Source organism: Leucopleurus acutus, assembly GCF_964270905.1.
Source record: "Leucopleurus acutus genome assembly, chromosome: 7".
Classification (NCBI taxonomy): domain Eukaryota; kingdom Metazoa; phylum Chordata; class Mammalia; order Artiodactyla; family Delphinidae; genus Leucopleurus; species Leucopleurus acutus.
Genome location: NC_139150.1, coordinates 8,266,010 through 8,285,162, shown reverse-complemented (window position 1 = coordinate 8,285,162; position 19,153 = coordinate 8,266,010). Strand labels below are relative to the sequence as shown.

The window sequence follows — 19,153 nt, the reverse complement described above, 5'->3', positions numbered from 1 at the left end:
GGCAGGGACCTGTGATCTCTACGCCGCCCCTTGAGGAATGGGTGTGTGTCTTCTTCAACTGCATCTTCTCCCTGGCCCCTTTCTCCCTAGATCCTTCAGCTGTAGTAGGCCCTGAATAAATGTTTGTTAGATGTGTGGTGCTACGTGGTTAACATTTATTGGGCACTCATCATGTGCCAGGTACTGTGCTATGGGCTTTGCAAATATGGAAACCACTGGATCCAAATAGAACCAAGTGTTGGTAACATTACTCACCCTTTACAGATGAGGAGACTGAGGCTCAGAGAGGTGAACCAAGGGGACATGGTTGATGGGTGACAGATCTGGGATTTAAAACCAGTTAAACAAAGAAAAAAGAAAAAAAATTCTATTTCATCCCAAAGCCCATGCTGTTAACCATAAGCTTCCCTGTATGGTTACTTCCTGGCCCATCGCTGTCCCATATCAAATCTGATATTTTCTGGTACCAGGCAGGCAGTGAGCACCTGGCTTCTGAGTTCAGGACGGTATACTTAATGTGTGCTAAGTTACTGAAGCACCACGGAGTTGGGCAGACGCCACAGGATCAGGACTTGAAAGAGCAGAGTTCCAGGCTGGTTTTGCTGCGATTCAGGCTGTATGACCCGATCGCTGAACTTGATGAGCATCCGTTTTGTTACTAGAAAGAGGGCTGTGGTGAGAATCAAATGGAATAATAACTGTGAGAGTGGCAAGATGCCTGAGGATTGCTGTTGAGCTTTTATTTAGCTCCGAAATCTCTTTGGTTATGATGTAGTTGAGTTCCCCAGGGTCAAGGTCAGTGCTGGCTAAAGCCATGCAGTGTTTGGTTTGCTGATGCCACTCTGATGGTCTTTCAGGGCCTACAAGGGATTCATCAGCCAAGTCTGTTAGAGTCCTCAAGGAGCATCCTTGGGAAGGACCTGAGGAAACTTCTCCAAGTCAACCCCCTTGTCTAACGTGGAGGAGAGATGGGGGCCCAGAATGGGGAAAGGGTATGCCAGGGTCTCACAGTGGGTCAGGGGCAAATGTGGGCTCAAACCCAGGTGATCTGGCTTGCTGTTGCGCTCTTTCCACATACTGCTGCTTATTTTTAGTCAACAAAGAACAAAGAGTGTTGAGCACCTGCTGTGCCAGGCTCAGGGCACGGACTGATGGTCAAGATGGACACAGCCCCTGCCCACAAGGAACTTATAGTCCCGCAGATCAGCTACATGCTCTGTGTTACTGTGCTACCTGTCCTGGGTGTTGGGGACCTGTGACAGAGTCCCCAGGCCCTAACTTCTCTCCTGTGCCCTAGTGTTGTGAAGATCACTCTAGGAAAAGGAAGGATGCCACTCTTCTTCCGGAAGCGGAAACCCAGTGAGGAGGCTCGGAAACGGCTGGAGTACCAGATGTGTCTGGTGAGGGAAAATGGATTTCCTCTGAGCCCATCCCCATCACCACCTCTGCCCCATGCAACAGGGCTCCACACTGCAGTTGCCCTCCATAAGCCGATCACACTTCTCATTACTCGCTCACGCTCTTCCCTGCTGGACCTCAAGCCCCATTAAAGCAGAGATCATTGGTCCACCTTCAAAATGGACTAGTTGAACCGGATGGTGTCTGTGATCTCTTGAAGCCCCTTAATCCTATGTCTCTTTGCCTGATTTGTCCACTCTGGAAGGATGGACCCTCTTTTTTTAACTGTTTTTATCCCTAGGCAAAAGAAGCTGGGGCAGATGACATTCTTGACATCTCTAAATGTGAGCTCTCAGAGGTAAACTGGGGTGGTGGTTTGCCTGTGAATTTTTGTCTGCCCTTCTTTCTTAGATCACGTGTCCCTAGGAAAGCTAGATGTGGACTGAGGCTTTTAAAAGGCCAGAAACTCCTGTCAAGAGGTGTTTCCTTAGGTTTTGTTCTTGTCCGAGAGAATTGAGATGATCTTCTGGCTTCAGCATAGTCTTTAAGAGTCACAGAGTCTAGAAAATGTACTCATGGATTCCTAGGGCACTGGGAGAGCCTGGGATTCTCTGCCAAGCACCAGAGATCTTTCTTTTGCCTCTCATAGCGTTCCTGTTGGGGGTGAGGTGGGTGGGTGGGCAGGTAGTCACCCGATAGCTGATTGGAAGGGAGGGCTGACCACCCGAGCAGCGTTCCTCCCAGCTTTCCCCAGGCTTAGACTTATTCACCTCCTGCCCCATCTCTCCCCAACACGTGTGCCACTCAGAACACAAGTTAAAAACTGGCAGGAGGGGAGGCACTGATCCTTCTTTATCTTATCTTAGATTCCATTTGGGGCTTTTGCAACATGCAAAGTTCTGCAGAAGAAGGTGAGACAGATCTTCATTTTCAGAGAATTATTTATTGCTTGTTTGCTTGTTTGAAATCAGGTGGGAATTCTAGGAGTTGTCTTCCTTGCACAGATATCCCCCTTCTCTCTGAATCGCACCCTTTCAGTCTGCAGCAGGTGTGTTCACAGCAGAGCAGGCTTTGGCATCAGGCAGCTCTGGCTTTGCAGTCCTGGCTTTGCCCCTCCTGAATTGGGCAACTTCCTTAGGCTCTTACTTCTCAGTTTCTTCATCTGAGAAGACATCTGAAATGAAGACATCCGTAGTTCTACTCTCGCAGAGCTTTTATTAGAACTACAAGTGAGGTATGTAGGCAGGTAGAAAGAGAGATAAATGCCCCAAGTATAATGCCTGCCACATAGTAGACACTGAGTAACCGCAGTTATTAATAATAAAAACTACGGGACTTCCCTGGTGGCGCAGTGGTTAAGAATCCACCTGCCAATGCAGGGGACATGGGTTCGAGCCCTGGTCCGGGAAGATCCTACATGCTGCGGAGCACCTAAGCCCGTGCACCACAACTACTGCGCCTGCGCTCTAGAGCCCGTGAGCCATAACTACTGAGTCCGCGAGCCACAACTACTGAAGCCCACGTGCCTAGAGCCCATGCTCTGCAGCAAGAGAAGCCACTGCAATGAGAAGCCTACGCACCGCAACGAAGAGTAACCCCCACTTGACACAACTAGAGAAAGCCCACATGTAGCAATGAAGACCCAATGCGGCCAAAAATAATAAGTAAATAAATTTATTTATTTACTTATTTATTTATCTGAATAATAATAAAAACTACACTCATTTCATTCTGGTCACCCAGGGGAGGTTAAGAGTGGAATGAATGATTTTTCAGAAAGGCATTGCAGACTTGAATGCAGGTAGGTAAGAGTATTCTGAATGAAGTATCTAAGTGAAGGTAGGTAAAATGTGTTCCATGCCAGCAGAGTAGTGAGCTCCTCGACACTGGCAGTGTCCACGCAGGGGTTGCCGCCTAACAAAAACAGCAATAGATGACTCGGATTGGACCACGTGCCAGCCCTGGGCTAAGTGGTTTTTGTCTGTTAGCTTGTTAATCATCAATGGCAGCCCTCAGACAGGAATTTATTATTCTCTGTTTTCCACAAGAAGATACTGAAGCTGAGGTAGGTTAAGATCAGGTCAGCTGCACGGGGATCCCTTCTTGGGATGGAAGGTAGAATTAGACCTCTAAGGTCCCTTTCACCCTGGAAACACCAGATTTTAAGGTCATCTGATTCCACTTTTGGAGACATCCCTTGTGACATCTGCAAGAGCGGAGAACCGGGCAGGGCGGGGCCGCTGGCAGCCTGAGCTGAGCTGGCTACCCCGCCTCCAGCCTCCCTCCCTGCTGCTCTTCTTCAGCCTAACATGTCAAAAATCTTTTCCACACAGGTGTTGATTGTCCACACGAATCACCTCACTTCCCTGCTTCCTAAATCCTGCAGCCTCCTGAGTCTCGCCACCATCAAGGTACTGGGGCCCTTCTCCCAGGCGTCAGGGACTCTGCGTGGTGTTCCAGGTGGTAGCCAGCATCCCCACTCCCTTCACGCGTCCTCTGTCAGAGTTTATGCCAGACATGCCTAGTGTCACGGTGACTCTGGGGTTTAGTCAGCATGGTTTATCGGGCACCTTGTCTGTGCTTTGTGTGGGGTGCACTTGCAAAGAGAAGCAGCCCCAGGCCCTGCCCTTAGGGAGCTAGGTGGAAAGGCAAACCATAAGCTCATAGCAAGTGAGCTGGCAGAGAGCAGGGAGACCAATGGGCCCAAACAGGAAGGAATAGGAGAGACACCAGGTGTTGTGTGGTCAGTGCGTGAAAGCTTGGTGAGCTGGGGCACCTCCCTCCTGACCGTCAGCTCCCGCAGGACAAGGACTGGGCTATAGCCACAGTATATGTGAGGTGAGACCCCAGGGTGGTTCCACAGGAACATAAGCTGTGGCAGTGGGTATACACACTGGGAGAAGAGACCGGCAGCACAGGCATCAAGGTGGTTTCTATGGCTCTTGATGGTGTGCAGGGATTAGGGGTCGTTTTTACTTCTCTTCATTTTTCTGGTCCAACGTGCATTATTTTTATAATCAGAAAAAAGATAACATTAAAAAACGTTTATGGTTATATATATATTTCATATATATGCATTTTATAGTATATATGTGCACACACACACATATATATATATCCTATTTTTTGCTCATTTTCATTGTTAAAAACATTAGGGAAGGGCTTCCCTGATGGCGCAGTGGTTGAGAGTCCACCTGCCGATGCAGGGGACGCGGGTTCGTGCCCAGGTCCAGGAAGATCCCACATGCCGCGGAGCGGCTGGGCCCGTGAGCCATGGCCGCTGAGCCTGCGCGTCCGGAGCCTGTGCTCCGCAATGGGAGAGGCCATAACAGTGAGAGGCCCGCGCACCGAAAAAAAAAAAAAAAAAAATTAGGGAATACAGTTAAGCATAAGGAAAAACATACAATTTCACACTCTAGGGAACTACTATCAATGTTTTATTGCATATTTGGTAGTATTCTACTATGCAAATATGTATTTATACCATGAGGCGTTTTTAACGTGAATATCTATGCATACTCTTTCATAGCTAGCTTTTTTCACTCAACAGTAAAAATAAGTATTTGATAAATAAGAGAATGAAGTAGTATGATACTTTTAGAAAGGAAATGAGATGGAATGATCATTTAGTTGGGGAGGAAGGGTCGGTGCTCCTGCTTTCAACACCAGAGGCGTGGGGCACCCCTGCCCAACCTCACCCTTGTCTCTCCGGAGCCTGAAATCAGAGGGCCTTTCTCAGCTGGTGACTTCTAGGTGTTAAACTTGTTCCCCTTCCGCAGGTTCTGGATCTTCATGATAATCAGCTGACAGCCCTTCCTGATGATATAGGGCAGCTGACAGCCCTCCAGGTATGGCTTCAGGAAACAAAAAACCCACCTCTGACCACCTAAGTAAGAAATGGCAGCCACACAGACCTGGAATGTTCTGGTCGCGCTCTTTCTAGCCAGGGCTGCACTTGGTGCCACCGGCTCCTCCCCCTTTGCTCTTGAGATGCCCAGTGATGGCGTCAACATAGCAGTCTGGGCTGTGGGCATCTCTCCACCGTATTTTTGGCATGTGCTTTTGAGATTTCATCATGAGCTTCCGCAACTTTAAAGGAAAAGAGCGCCCAGAGAGTCTACCTTTTCCAGATGATGAGTTCAGCACTCTGACTCACCGCCTCACTTCTGCTCCTTGTCAGCAGCAGCCCCTGCATTTACGGAGCATTCCCTGCATGCCAGCACCAAGCTAAGCGTTGCACTTGCGCTGTCGGCTGATTGATTCCTCACAGCCACTCTGCGAGGCAGGTGTTAGCATCATCCCCGGTTCACAGAGGAAGCCGTGCCGTCCTTCACACTCAGATTAAATTCCCTTCTCTTCACTGTGCCCCATCAGACCCTGTACGCTGGGCCCTCCTGTCTTCCCAGCCTCCTTTCCTTCTCTCTCCCCTCCACTGTCTGCACTCAACTCCTAAAACCCTCCAGCCCTCTGCGCCCCACCGCCAGCAGGGCGTCTCCACAAGGCTCTTCCTTCTGCCCGAGTAGCTCTTCCTCCGTCTCAACCCAAATGTCCCTGCGAATCCTCCCCGACCCCCCCCATCCAGGTGGATCCATCTTGTTCGCCTGTCTCAACCCGCGTATTTCCCTGAGAGCGCTGATTGCAGTCTGTAATCACTAGTTATGCTCAGCTGGCTCCCCTCCCGAACTGTCGTCTCTGTGCCGGCAGCGTCCTCACCTAGCGCACTGCCTCCCACGTGGAGGAAACTCAAGATGACTTGAATGAACTACCCTGCGAGGTGGGTGCTGTTATCACATTTACAGAAGAGAGAACGGGTCCAGAGGGATGACTGTAACTTGCCCAGGGTCACGTGGAGAACGTGTGTCTCAATAGTAGTAACTGCCACTGCCAGTAACCACTGAGAGAGCCACAATGAATACCAGGATGTAGGATCTTTGGGGAATTGTTTACATATATATTTTTGTAGAATTGCTGCATTCACTGTTTTGTAACCTTTGGATACCTGATAATAACTCGTAACCATCCTTTGGTTCATCAAATATTCATCTGCCACATTATTTTTAACGTGCTTCCCTTTCCATCGTATCTATTTTTAATGGCTTCCTCGTGTGTCATCCTGTCAGCCTCGCTCATCTCATGATGCCACATCCTGGAGGGAGTGTGGCCTTCGGGATCCAGCGAGCCCGGGTTTCAATCCTGGCACCACCAGCTGCCGGCCTTGAAGCCTTGGCCAGATCCCATTGCCTTTATGCAGCTCAGCTTCCTTCTGCTAACACTGGGATAACTAGGCCTCAACAGACACTGCCTCACCTGGATCCCTGAATCTGCTCGTCCCCTTCTTGCTCCCGCCCTGATTGTGGGACCATTGTTGGCTATTTTGTGGTCAATATAAATGATAAAACCTCAGCAAGAACTAGGTTCAAAGTCTGGCTTTGCCCTCCTGGACACATGACTTCACCGCTCTGAGCCTCAGTTTTCCCATCTCTCAAATTTGATCATAACAATCTTTATCTTCCTCACAGGGCTGTCAGGAGATAAAGAGGTGTGTGTGGTGCCCAGATGATGCCTGGCCTGAAGCAGGGTAGACACTGTTGTCTGTGTGTGCGCGTTCTCACGCCATTTTCCCCCCTTTCTTAGGTCTTGAATCTGGAAAGGAACAAACTGACGTATCTCCCGCGTTCCATTGGGAACCTGATCCAGCTCCAGACCCTCAACGTGAAAGGTAGGGGCCAGGAAGCCCTGTCCGTGTGACCCTTGGTCAGCTCTGGGCTGACCCAGCCGGCATCCACGGGGTACTCCTCCTGAGAACCATTGAGCACGAGGGCAGCCAGCCCCCAGGTGTCACTCTAAACTGTCTGACTTCTGTTTAGTCCATCTGTCTTCATGGTAACCAGAGACAGGGCATCTGGAGGGTTCCTGTGACTCCTCCGAGCCAGGGCCTCACAGGGAGGAGGGCAGACGATGTTGACAGCTAGGCCCCGAGGCCCAGTCACTGGTGTTTAGAATGTGGTGGACTGACTGGGCGAGAGTGATTCTGAATAGCGCTTCCCGCCACTGAAGAGCACCTCCAGATTCAGCGGTGCCCTGAGCCTCATGACAAGTCCCTGAGGTAGGGAGAGGACGGAGATCTTATCCCCAATTTACACATGAGGAAAACGAGGCTCAGAGAGCAGTGACTTGCTCCAGACCACCCAGTGCAATAGTGACACAGCCGAGATTCTAATGCGTGCCTCCCCCAGCTCTTTCATTTCTTTTTGGCCTTAAGCACTTTCTGTACAGAATGCCCCAGTTTACCTGTTTGTAACATATAAATAATGATAAAAATAACGGTACCCAACTTACTAATCACTTACTATGTGATGGGCACTGTGCTGAGCACCTCATATGCATAATCTCATTGAATCCCTCAATATTCCTATGAGGCCAAATGGTATTATCATCCGCATTTTACAGATGAGGAAACTGTGGTCCAGGGAGGTCGTCAGTTTTCCACAGTCACTCAGCTAATTAAGTGGTGGAATGGGAACTTGAACCCAGGTCACTGAAACTCCACTGCCATGTGTTTCCTTATGGAGCCTCAGGTTCCAGGCCCTGGCACGTGCCCCAGGCTCAGAGGGGGCACCCTTCTCCCTGGGTCCTCGTGGGAGTCAGGCAGGAAGATGGTGAAGGAGTTTTGGGGTGCTGAGCTGTGCCATTGGGATCCCTCCAGACAACAGGCTGAAGGAGCTTCCAGACACCTTGGGGGAGCTTCGGAGCCTGCGTACTCTCGACATCAGTGAAAGCGAGATTCAGAGGTTGCCGCAGATGCTGGCGCACGTTCGAACCCTGGAGGTAGGTGGGGAGATGTTCTCACCTGGGGTCCTACCTGGCCTTCCCACCGCTGCCTTCCCACATTCCTGGAGGCCTGCCCTGGTCACAGGGTGCTGGGGTCACAGAGGTCTCAACGTCCTCAGGGCCTCACAGAGCCTGAAGTGTGAACCGTTGTAATTATGTGACTTTTGCTGCCATGATGGAGGCAGGAAAACAGATTTCTGGAGTGAAGAGATAATGCCAAGTCCTGATGGGGTTAATTAACATTCTATGAAAGACATGGCATTTGAGCCAGACCTTGAAAGAGGAAAAAGCTTTGGAGAAGTAGACACAGGTAACGGGAGCATTCCAGGTGGAGGAAACAGTTCGGGAAAAGGCAGGAGGTGGGAAAGCCCAGGACACGTTAAGGGAAGACCGGAGAAGCTGATGTGGTTGGACGTCGCTGTGCCTGGAGGGTCCAGGGCATAAAGAGCCCGGGCGCCGTCAGGGAGGGAGTGGCCTCAGCTTGGAGCTGCAGAAACTGAGATTCATCAGAGCAGGGGGTAGTGGGCAGGGGAAGGTGAGCACCGGGGACACTGTGTTAGTCTCCCAGGGCTACCCTAGTGAAGCACCCCAGGCTGGAGAGCTTAAACAATAGACTTTTCTTCTCTCACGTTCCTGGAGGTTGGAAGTCCAAGAGCAAGGTCTCGGCAGGGTTGGTTTCTTCTGAGGCCTCTCTCCTTGGCTTGTGGACGGCTGTCTTCTCCCTGTGTCCTCACATCATCCTCCCTCAGTATGTGTCTGTGTCCTAATTTCATCTTTTAAGGACACCAGTTGATACTGGATTAGGGCCCAGACAGGTGACTTTGTTTCAAACTTGATTACCTCTTTAAAGACCTTACATCTTGATCGCGTTGAGCAGTGAGGTGAATGACATATAAAGAGGGGTCCCCTTGTGTCTGCAGACTCTGAGCCTGGACGCGTCATCCATGGTCTACCCCCCACAGGAGGTGTGCAGCGCGGGCACTGAGGCCATTCAGCAGTTCCTCTGCAAAGGTAAAGCCAGGCAGCCTGCCTCCTTCACTCAGGGAGCACCAGATGTGACCCCTGGGACTGCTCTGCGCCAACCAGGTGGCTGGGGGAGGCCACGGTCCCTGCCTGCTCAGAGCTCTCCAGATCTGGCAGGAGAAGCAGGCAAAGCAGATCGTCACACAAGGAAGTACGATTACCGATTGTGGCTACAAGAGAGTAGAATCGGGCATCTGGTTTAGGCTGGGCCCTCGGGGAAGGTCTTTGCAGGAAAGTGGCTCGACTGAAACCTGAGGGATGATTAGAAAAGAGAGAAGGGTGTTCCTGGCAGAAGGAGGTGCATGTTGAAGGGCCTGGAGGGGTGGGGGAGTGGGAAGCATGATGGAGAGAAGGCCAAGTGGCTGGGTGCAAAAGTAGAGGCGAGAGGAACAGATGAGGCTGGAGAGGGTACCCGGCCGGTATCAAACAGGAGAGGGATTTGATCAGATTTGCTTTTTACAAAGACCACTCCAGCTGCAGTAAAGAGGAGGGATTGGAGGAAGCAAGGACGGGGACCAGTTAGGAAGTCATTGAGGTCGTCCAAGAGAGAGGCCACCATGGGTTGGTCTTGGAGGAGTGGCTAGAACCCAGGGCCACCCCTGGACTGGGTGCCAGGAGGGGAAAGCAGTACACCCAGTTACCTCCTGTCAGCCTGGATGTTCTTAATTAGGGGCTCTTGTCCACCTGTGGAAATTTTAGAACATGGCCAAGACTTGCATACACATGGTCATCTGATTTATGACAGAGGTGCCGTTGCAAAGCAATGAGAAAGAAAAGCAAAGGTCTTTTCAATAAACAATTCTGAATCAATTGGATATTCATGTGGGAAAAAAAAAAGAACATTAACCTAACCTTTTCCTTAGACAGGCAGCACTAACCATAAAAGACTGATAGATTAGATTTCATTAAATCAAAAACTTCTCCTCTTCAAAAAACACCATATGGGGAAAGAAAAGGCAAGCCATTAAGTTGAAGTTGATATCTGCAATGCATACATATCCAACAAAGGACTTACTCCTGGGAGATAAAAAGAACTCCTACAGATCAATAAGGAAAAGCTGTTGTCAAAAGACTTGAATCGGAATTTTATAGAAGAGAATATCCAGAGGGCCAATAGTATCTGAAAAAAGTGCTCAACATCGTTTTAGTCAATTTAAAAAATGCAAATTAACCCAGGGATGCAAGGATTCTTCAGTATACTCAAATCAATCAATGTGATACACCACATTAACAAATTAAGGAATAAAAACCATATGATCATCTCAATAGATGCAGAAAAAGCTTTTGACAAAATTCAACACCAATTTATGATAAAAACTCTCCAGAAAATGGGCATAGAGGGAACCTATTTCAACATAGTAAAGGCCATATACGACAAACCCACAAGCATCATACTCAATGGTGAAAAACTGAAAGCATTTCCACTAAGATCAGGAACAAGACAAGGATGTCCACTCTCACCACTCTTATTCAACATAGTTTTGGAAGTCCTAGCCACAGCAGTCAGAGAAGGACAAGAAATAAAAGGAATCCAAATGGGAAAAGAAGAAGTAAAACTGTCACTGTTTGCAGATGACATGATACTATACATAGAGAATCCTAAAAATGCCACCAGAAAACTACTAGAACTAATCAATGAGTTTGGTGAGGTTGCAGGATACAAAATTAATGCACAGAAATCTCTGGCATCCCTATACACCAACAATGAAAAATCAGAAAGAGAAATTAAGGAAACACTCCCATTTACCACTGCAACAAAAAGAATAAAATACCTAGGAATAAACCTGCCTAAGGAGGCGAAAGACTTGTACCCAGAAAACTATAAAACACTGATGAAAGAAGTCAAAGATGACATGAACAAATGGAGAAATATACCATGTTCTTGGATTGGAAGAATCAACATTGTGAAAATAACTATACTACCCAAAGCAATCTACAGATTCAGTGAAATCCCTATCAAACTACCAATGGCATTCTTCACAGAATTAGAACAAAAAATCTTACAACTCGTATGGAAACACAAAAGACTCCGAATAGCCAAAGCAATCTTGAGAAAGAAAAACGGAGTTGGAGGAATCAGGCCCCCAACTTCAGACTATACCACAAAGCTACAGTAATCAAGACAGTATGGTACTGGCACAAAAACAGAAATATAGATCAATGGTACAGGATAGAATGCCCAGAGATAAACCCACACACATATGGGCACCTAATTTATGACAAAGGAGGCAAGAACATACAATGGAGAAAAGACAGCCTCTTCAATAAGTGGTGCTGGGAGAACTGGACAGCTTACATGTAAAAGAATGAAATTAGAACACTACCTAACACTGTACACGAAAATAAACTCCAAATGGATTAAAGACTTAAATATAAATAAACTCCAAATGGATTAAAGACTTAAATATAAGACCAGACACTATAAAACTCTTAAAGGAAAACATAGGAAAAACACTCTTTACATAAACCACAGCAAGGTCTTTTTTGACCCACCTCCTACAGTAACAGAAATAAAAACAAAAACAAACAAATTGGACTTAAACTTAAAAGCTTTTGCACAGCAAAGGAAACCATAAACAAGACAATAAGACAACCCTCAGAATGGGAGAAAATATTTGCCAATGAAACAACAGACAAAGGATTAATCTCCAAAATATACAAACAGCTTGTGGAGCTCAATATCAAGAAAGCAAACAATCCAGTTAAAAAATGGGCAGAACAAGAGGGAGGGGATATGGGGATGTATGTATAGGTATAGCTGATTCACTTCGTTATACAGCAGAAACTAACACACCACTGTAAAGCAATTATACTCCAATAAAGATGTTAAGAAAAAAAATGGGTGGAAGACCTAAATAGACATTTCACCAAGGAAGACATACAGATGGCCAAGAGGCACATGAAAAGATGCTCAACATCACTAATTGTTAGAGAAATGCAAGTCAAAACTACAATGAGATATCACCTCATGCCGGTCAGAGTGGCCATCATCAAAAAATCTAGAAACAGTAAATGCTGGAGAGGGTGTGGTGAAAGGCAAGCCTCCTGCACTGTTGGTGGGAATGTAAACTGATACAACCACTATGGAAAACAGTATGGAGTTTCCTTAAAAAACTAAAAGTAGAACTACCATACGACCCAGCAATCCCACTACTGGGCATATACCCTGAGAAAACCATAATTCAAAAAGAGACATGCAGGCTTCCCTGGTGGCGCAGTGGTTGGGAGTCCGCCTGCCGATGCAGGAGACAAGGGTTCGTGCCCCGGTCCAGGAAGATCCCACATGCCGCGGAGCGGCTGGGCCCGTGAGCCATGGCCGCTGAGCCTGCGCATCTCCATAACGGGAGAGGCCACAACAGTGAGAGGCCCGCATGCCACAAAAAAAAAAAAAGACATGCACCACAATGTTCATTGCAGCACTATTTACAATATCCAGGACATGCAACCAACCTAAATGTCCATCAACAGATGAATGGATAAGGAAGATGTGGCACATATATACAATGGAATATTTCTCAGCCATAAAAAGAAACAAAATTGAGTTATTTGTAGTGAGGTGGATGGACCTAGAGTCTGTCATACAGCGTGAAGTAAGTCAGAAAGAGAAAAACAAATACCGTATGCTAACGCACATATATGGAATCTAAAAACAAAAATGGTACTGATGAACCTAGTTGCAGGGCAGGAATAAAGAGGTAGACATAGAGAATGGACTTGATGACATGGGGTGGGAGGGGGAAGCTGGGACGAAGTGAGAGTAGCATCGACATATATACACTACCGAATGTAAAATAGTTGGCTGGTGGGAAGCAGCAGCATAGCACAGGGAGATCGGCTTGGTGCTTTGTGATGGCCTAGAGGGGTGGGATCAGAAGGATGGGAAGGAGGCTCAAGAGGGAGGGGATATGGGGACATGTGTATGCATATGGCTGATTCACTTTGTTGTAAAACAGAAACTAACAGTATTGTGAAGCAATTATACTCCAATAAAGATCTATTTTAAAAAATGCAAATTAAGACTGCAAAGAAGGACTTCGCTGGTGGCACAGTGGTTAAGAATCCACCTGCCGAGGCAGGGGACATGGGTTTGAGCCCTGGTCTGGGAAGATCCCACATGCCATGGAGCAACTAAGCCCGTGCACCACAACTACTGAGCCTGCACTCTAGAGCCCGCAAGCCACAACTACAGAGCCCAGATGCCACAGCTACTAAAGCCCCTGTGCCTAGAACCCATGCTCTGCAACAAGAGAAGCCACCGCAATAAGAAGCCCACGTACCACAACAAAGAGTAGCCCCCACTCACTGCAACGAGAGAAAGCCCACATGCAGCAATGAAGACCCAATGCAGCCAAAAATAAATTTTTTTAAAAAAGACTGCAAAGAAATACTTAAACCCTAAGACACCCGCTAACATGGCCAAAGTTAATCTGTCAATACCAAGAATTGGGAAGATGCGGAGCAGCTGGAGCTTCCATGCTCTGCCGGTGGGAGCATGAACCCAAAAAGACTTCAGAAAGTTATTGTCAGTATCTACTGAAGCTGAACGTTCAAATACCCTATGACCCATTGGCTCCACACCTCGGTAGGTGCCCAAGAGAGAAATGCGTGTGAACAAATGCCCAAAGCTAAGTATGGAAACACTCATAGCAGGACTATTCGTAACGTAGCAGAGTGGTAAGCTGTTTTATACTCACAAATGAGCACCACACAGCAACCAGAAAGAACAAGCTGCGGCTGTGCTCAACAAGCTGGCTGAGCTCACGGACACACGGGGAGTGAGAGAAGCCAGACGCAGAGGAACATGCACTTTTATCAGCACCTGAGTTCTGAACCAACCCTGATTCCTGCTTCTGAGAGTGTGTTCACTTTTAAACATTCATCAAGCTGTTCATGAAGATTTTGTGTTCTTTTCTGTGTGTATGTTATACTGCAGTTAAAAAGGAAAGAGAAGTTACACATGCATCCCACTAGAGCTAATCAGGCCACGTATCTACCCAATTAATCTTTGAGCAGCAGGTGATTGTAATGGGTACCCCGGCCAATGGTCGAGCTAGACCAAACCATTTATTTTAAAAGATTTTAAAGTTATGCAATAGTAGGTGTACAAAAGACGTAGGGAATAAAGCAGTGAACATATGTATACCGACTATACAGTTTAAAAAATAACCCGGGGACTTCCCTGGCGGTCCAGTGGTTAGGACTTGGCGCTTTCACTGCTGGGGCCTGGGTTCATTCCCTGCTCGGGGAACCAAGATCCCACAAGCCAAGCAGTGCAACCGGAAAAAAAAAATCCTTCAACTTATTTAAACTGCATAGCAGGTGTATGTATGTACGTAAAATTGTTGGTTTCACTCTTTTAAAAACATAAAAGAAAAAACCCCACAGAAGATGTCATGCTAGGTGATTCTATGCCCTGCTTTTTTTACTCAAGAATAGGTCTTGGGCCTTTTCCCATCCCAGAATGTGTGGATCTGCCTTGTTGTAAACTGCTGTAGAGTATTTCACATGGCGGAGCCCCATCACTTATGTATGGAAGTTATTTCGAGTTTTCCCCTGGAATGAATGTTTTACCCCACACCTCCCTGGCAGGCAATAGTAGGGTTGGTAGGTGAAGGCGGGACAAGGGTACCTGGGAAGGTACCCTAGGGCCCTGCTGCGTTACGATCACAACTCTATGTTGCCTCTGAAGAGGTTACATCAGTTTACATTCCATGAGGAGTATCTGAGACGACTCTTCTTCCCCACAACCTGGCTAATGCTTGGTGAGATCTTTAAAAGTCTTCTAATCTGATGGGTAAACAAGAGAGCCTATTATTATTTTAATGTAATTTCCTTGATTATTTGAATTTTCTTTCACATGTCTACTGCCCATTTTTTGTATTTCCTGTGAATTGCCTATTTATATCCTTTGGTAGGGGAAAAAAGGTGACTTTGACTACATTAAAATCTAAACAACTTTACCTCAAAGTTAAAAGACAAGTTACCAACTGGAAGAAGATAGTTGCAGCATATATTATAGACCCAAGGTTATTAACTACAGTACGTAAAGAGCACCTACAAATCAGCAAGCTTTAGGCAGAATGGGCAAAGATTATGAATCCTTTCAGATGATGCAGGAGGACACTACACAGGGCCAGAGAAGGCAAGCGTCTTGCCCAGACACAAGAAATGATGGGCGAAGCTGGGCCCGGGGCCCAGGCTTCTCACTAAGTTCAGGCTTTTTCCATCACCTCATTCTCCCTTGGATGGCAACGAGGCAGGTGGGGGAGGGGCGGTATTTATTCACTCAGCTGATGCTTATTGAGCTCTTGCCGCATTTAAGGCCCAAGCGTTAGGCCTGGGAGCAGCACTGGAGGGCTCAGCGTCTAGCGGAGAGGCGCAGTGGACTGAGGTAGGAGTGGGACAGGATGCTGGCAGGGGTCGGGTGGGGGGTGAGAGCGGCAGGAGCGGACTGTCCTGGGTTCCGAGGTCGTCTCCTGCCTGCTGGTCAGCTGGTGTGCGTCTCTTGCAGCGTCTGGGCTGGAATACTACCCCCCTTCTCAGTACCTGCTGCCAGTCCTGGAGCAAGATGGAGCCGAGAACTCCCGGGACAGCCCCAGTGGGCCCACGGACAGGTTCTCTAGCGAGGAGGTAGACTGGCAGGTAAGGCGCACCTAAGTGCTGGCGTGTGGCGTTGGGGCAGGGAGTACGCAGGCCCTCTGGGCACAGGGGAGATGTTCAGAGCGTCAGCCCCCAGAGTCTACTATCAAATTAGAACTCACCTCCCTTCAAACCCGTGTGCTTAGAAGCTTTCACAAGGCTTCCTAGGTGGCCTCACCCCACTAGCTCACCAGCAACAGCCTTGCTGTGCTCCTCTCTGTCCCTGAACTCCTCGGGGCCGTGGAACCCCTCTGCTGGAATTCTCCCCACTCACCTTCTCCCAATAACTCAGTCTCCTCCTTCAGTTCCTAGTTTAAACAGCACGTCCTCTGAGTAAGCCGTCCCTGACACAGCAGCCCAGTTCAGGTCCGTGCATGTTCTCAGAATGCCCCGTGCATTTCCTTGGGGGCATGTGTTGCTGAACTCAGGTTCAGCTGCTCGTTGTTCAGGAATCCAATACTGAGAGACAGGTGTTGGGTAAAAGGAAAGATAGCTGTATTGGGGAAGCTGGCAATCCTGGGAGGAAGGTGGATTCGTGTCCCAAGGAACCAACTCTCCACTGTCAGGGGGCAAGAGCTTTTAAAGGGGAGCTTCAGGGGTGTATAGGCAGAAGGAGGGGGCTAAGTGCAGAACAGCATTGTCAGCTCTGACGGTCATCTTTCTTTTTTTTTTTTTTTGGCGGTACGTGGGCCTCTCCCGTTGCGGAGCACAGGCTCCGGACGCGCAGGCTCAGCGGCCGTGGCTCAGGGGCCCAGCCGCTCCGCGGCATGTGGGATCCTCCCAGACCGGGCCACGAACCCGCGTCCCCTGCATCGGCAGGTGGACTCTCAACCACTGCGCCACTAGGGAAGCCCCTGATAGTCATCTTGAAGTTGGTTAGGTGGTGGCCTGAACCGCATCAAAGAGATTGTTTTAGGTACAGTTAATCTTTAACTCCAGGGTCAGTTTGTTTCCATTTCCTTGGGATTAATTCTTGGAATTGTGTGAGATGGAGCAGTTTGTCATGGCTACAGTCTGGTCATCATGTAGTTAATTTCTTCCACCTGTGGCGGTTTCAGTATCTGCAAAACAGCTCAAAGGACGAGGCTCAGAATGTTATCTATCGCCCTTGAGGAGGAGCTAAAGGTCCTTGACTTTGTTTAATGGCTAGACTATTATCTTGCCTTGCTGACTGTTTTCCTTTGCTTCTGTAATTTCTCATTTCTCTGGTTAAGTTTCTTCTTCGGCTAAAGTTTCTCTACAGACAAGTGGCAGGTGGAGGACATTATGGGCCAGGAGGGGCAGAATCTGTCCTGGGAAGGTACTAGGGCCCTGCTGCGTTACAATCACAGCTCTAAATTGCAAGGAGAATTACATGGAAGAGGATTTGTTTATTGTGTCTCCCTGCTGGATGGAGCTTCGGGACAGTGGCCCTCCCGGGTCCCTGGGGGTGAACTAGCGTAGGTCAGGAACGGAGGAGGAAGCTCAGAAACTGCCTCTGCCCCCTACCTGTCTGCTCCCCCCCCCCCACCCCCGGAGGCCCACACACCTGGGCCTCCGATGGAAGGGGAGCACCAGCTGTAGCCAGTTTGGCTTCATATCTTCCACTGATTTTTTTTATTATTCTCTGGTTCCCTGATGCCACCCTCCCCCGTATTCCAGAACTGCTATGAAGGCTTTCGTAGGGTTGCGTTTCCTCTGACAGCTCAGTGAGAATTCGAGAGGGAGGAGGTTACTGTCCAGGAAAATTGTGTCAATTTATGCTCTCAAAGTATTTACAACGTATATTTCTGATGAAGGATTAGCAGACTGAACATGCAAAGAACTCTGGAATCAATATGAAACAGAAAACCATCCTAAGAGAAAACAGACCAAAGATATATCAGTAGGTACTTTACAGAATAAAATAGTACAAATGATCAATAAGTATGAAAAGATGCCCAGCTTCACTAGTAGTTAGGAACAGGCAAATTAAAACAATGAAATGCCGTTTTCCTCCTCAGATTGGCACAGATTTCACTATGATAATTTCTGTTAGCCAGAGTGTGGGGAAGCAGTGACCCCATAAATTGGTCTTGGGAATGGAAATCAGTCTCCCCACTGTTGAAGATAACTTGACAAAATATGTCAACACTTCAGATGGGCACAGCCCACAGTCCAAAGTTCCATTTCTCAGTATATACCCCAGAGAAACACTTGCACAAAGAGACACTCGGAGGAATGTTTGTTGCAGCCTTACTTATGGTGGTGAAGTATTGGCTGCCCCCGAGATGTCCATCAGTGGGAAGAGGCTGAACTGACATGTCCTATTCATACAGTGAGAAGGATCTGTTCAGACTTGGGTCACAGGACAGGTGGACAAGTGAAAAGGACAGCTTGAACACAATGAAAATATTCAATAATATATTTCCATTTTTATGTTTTAAAAGGAGGTTCAAATACATAAGAAAACAGATCAGTAATTGCCGGTGACTGGGAATAAGAGGAGGGTTTGATGACAGGGGCACAAGGGAATTTAGGGGGTTATGGGACTGGTCTGCATCTTGATGGTAGTGATGATTACGATACTGTATGCAATTGTCAAAACTCATAGAACCGTACATTTCTTCCAAAGGATGGATTTTACAGTATGTAAATTATATCTTCATTAAAAAATGTTTTTATATATATATGCACACACATACAAATGTATTTTTCCAAAGGCACAAGTTGTACGTAAGTAGCTGCATGGGGTTGGGTCTGATAATGATGTTTACGTGGGGGTGGGGGATGGGGAGCATGGAGGGGGGGTTGGGCGGGAATCAGGATTAGGCCCAGGAGTGGTCAATGGGTACTTCTTATTTTTTTATTTTTTATAAATCTATTTATTCATTTATTTTGGCTGCGTTGGGTCTTCGTTGCTGCGCGCGGGCTTTCCCTAGTTGACACGAGCGGGGGCTACCCTTCGTTGCAGCGTGCAGGCGTCTCATTGCAGGGGCTTCTCTTGTCGTGGAGCACGGGCTCTAGGTGTGCGGGCTTCGGTAGCTGTGGCTTGCGGGCTGTAGAGCGCAGGCTCAGTAGTTGTGGCTCACGGGCTTAGTTGCTCCGTGGCCTGTGGGATCTTCCCGAACCAGGACTCGAACCCGTGTCCCCTGCCTTGGCAGGCGGATTCTTAACCACTGCACCACCAGGGAAGTCCCAATGGGTACTTTTATATGCATGGGCTTTTTACAAGGAGAATATATTCAGATGTTATTTGTATAATTAAAGATTAACTTAAGATTTTTCCTGTGCTGAGATAGGA

General features: G+C 47.8%; 1 protein-coding gene across 3 annotated transcripts in view; it reads left to right on the top strand.

The window, feature by feature from the left end:
* Positions 1-1,301: 1,301 nt before the first annotated feature.
* The window catches only part of LRSAM1 (leucine rich repeat and sterile alpha motif containing 1), a 41,581-nt gene continuing 23,729 nt past the window's right edge, over positions 1,302-19,153 (top strand). For 2 of the 3 annotated variants that reach the window (XM_082842074.1, XM_082842073.1), the window contains exons 1-9: positions 1,302-1,400; positions 1,700-1,756; positions 2,265-2,309; positions 3,732-3,809; positions 5,178-5,246; positions 7,033-7,117; positions 8,105-8,226; positions 9,150-9,240; positions 15,764-15,894. In XM_082842074.1, the coding sequence (XP_082698200.1) occupies positions 1,329-1,400; positions 1,700-1,756; positions 2,265-2,309; positions 3,732-3,809; positions 5,178-5,246; positions 7,033-7,117; positions 8,105-8,226; positions 9,150-9,240; positions 15,764-15,894 (750 nt within the window). In that variant the 5' untranslated portion in view covers positions 1,302-1,328. Of the gene's footprint in view, positions 1,401-1,699; positions 1,757-2,264; positions 2,310-3,731; positions 3,810-5,177; positions 5,247-7,032; positions 7,118-8,104; positions 8,227-9,149; positions 9,241-15,598; positions 15,644-15,763; positions 15,895-19,153 lie in introns of those variants that run through there. The other variant, XM_082842075.1, reaches the window with a different exon arrangement.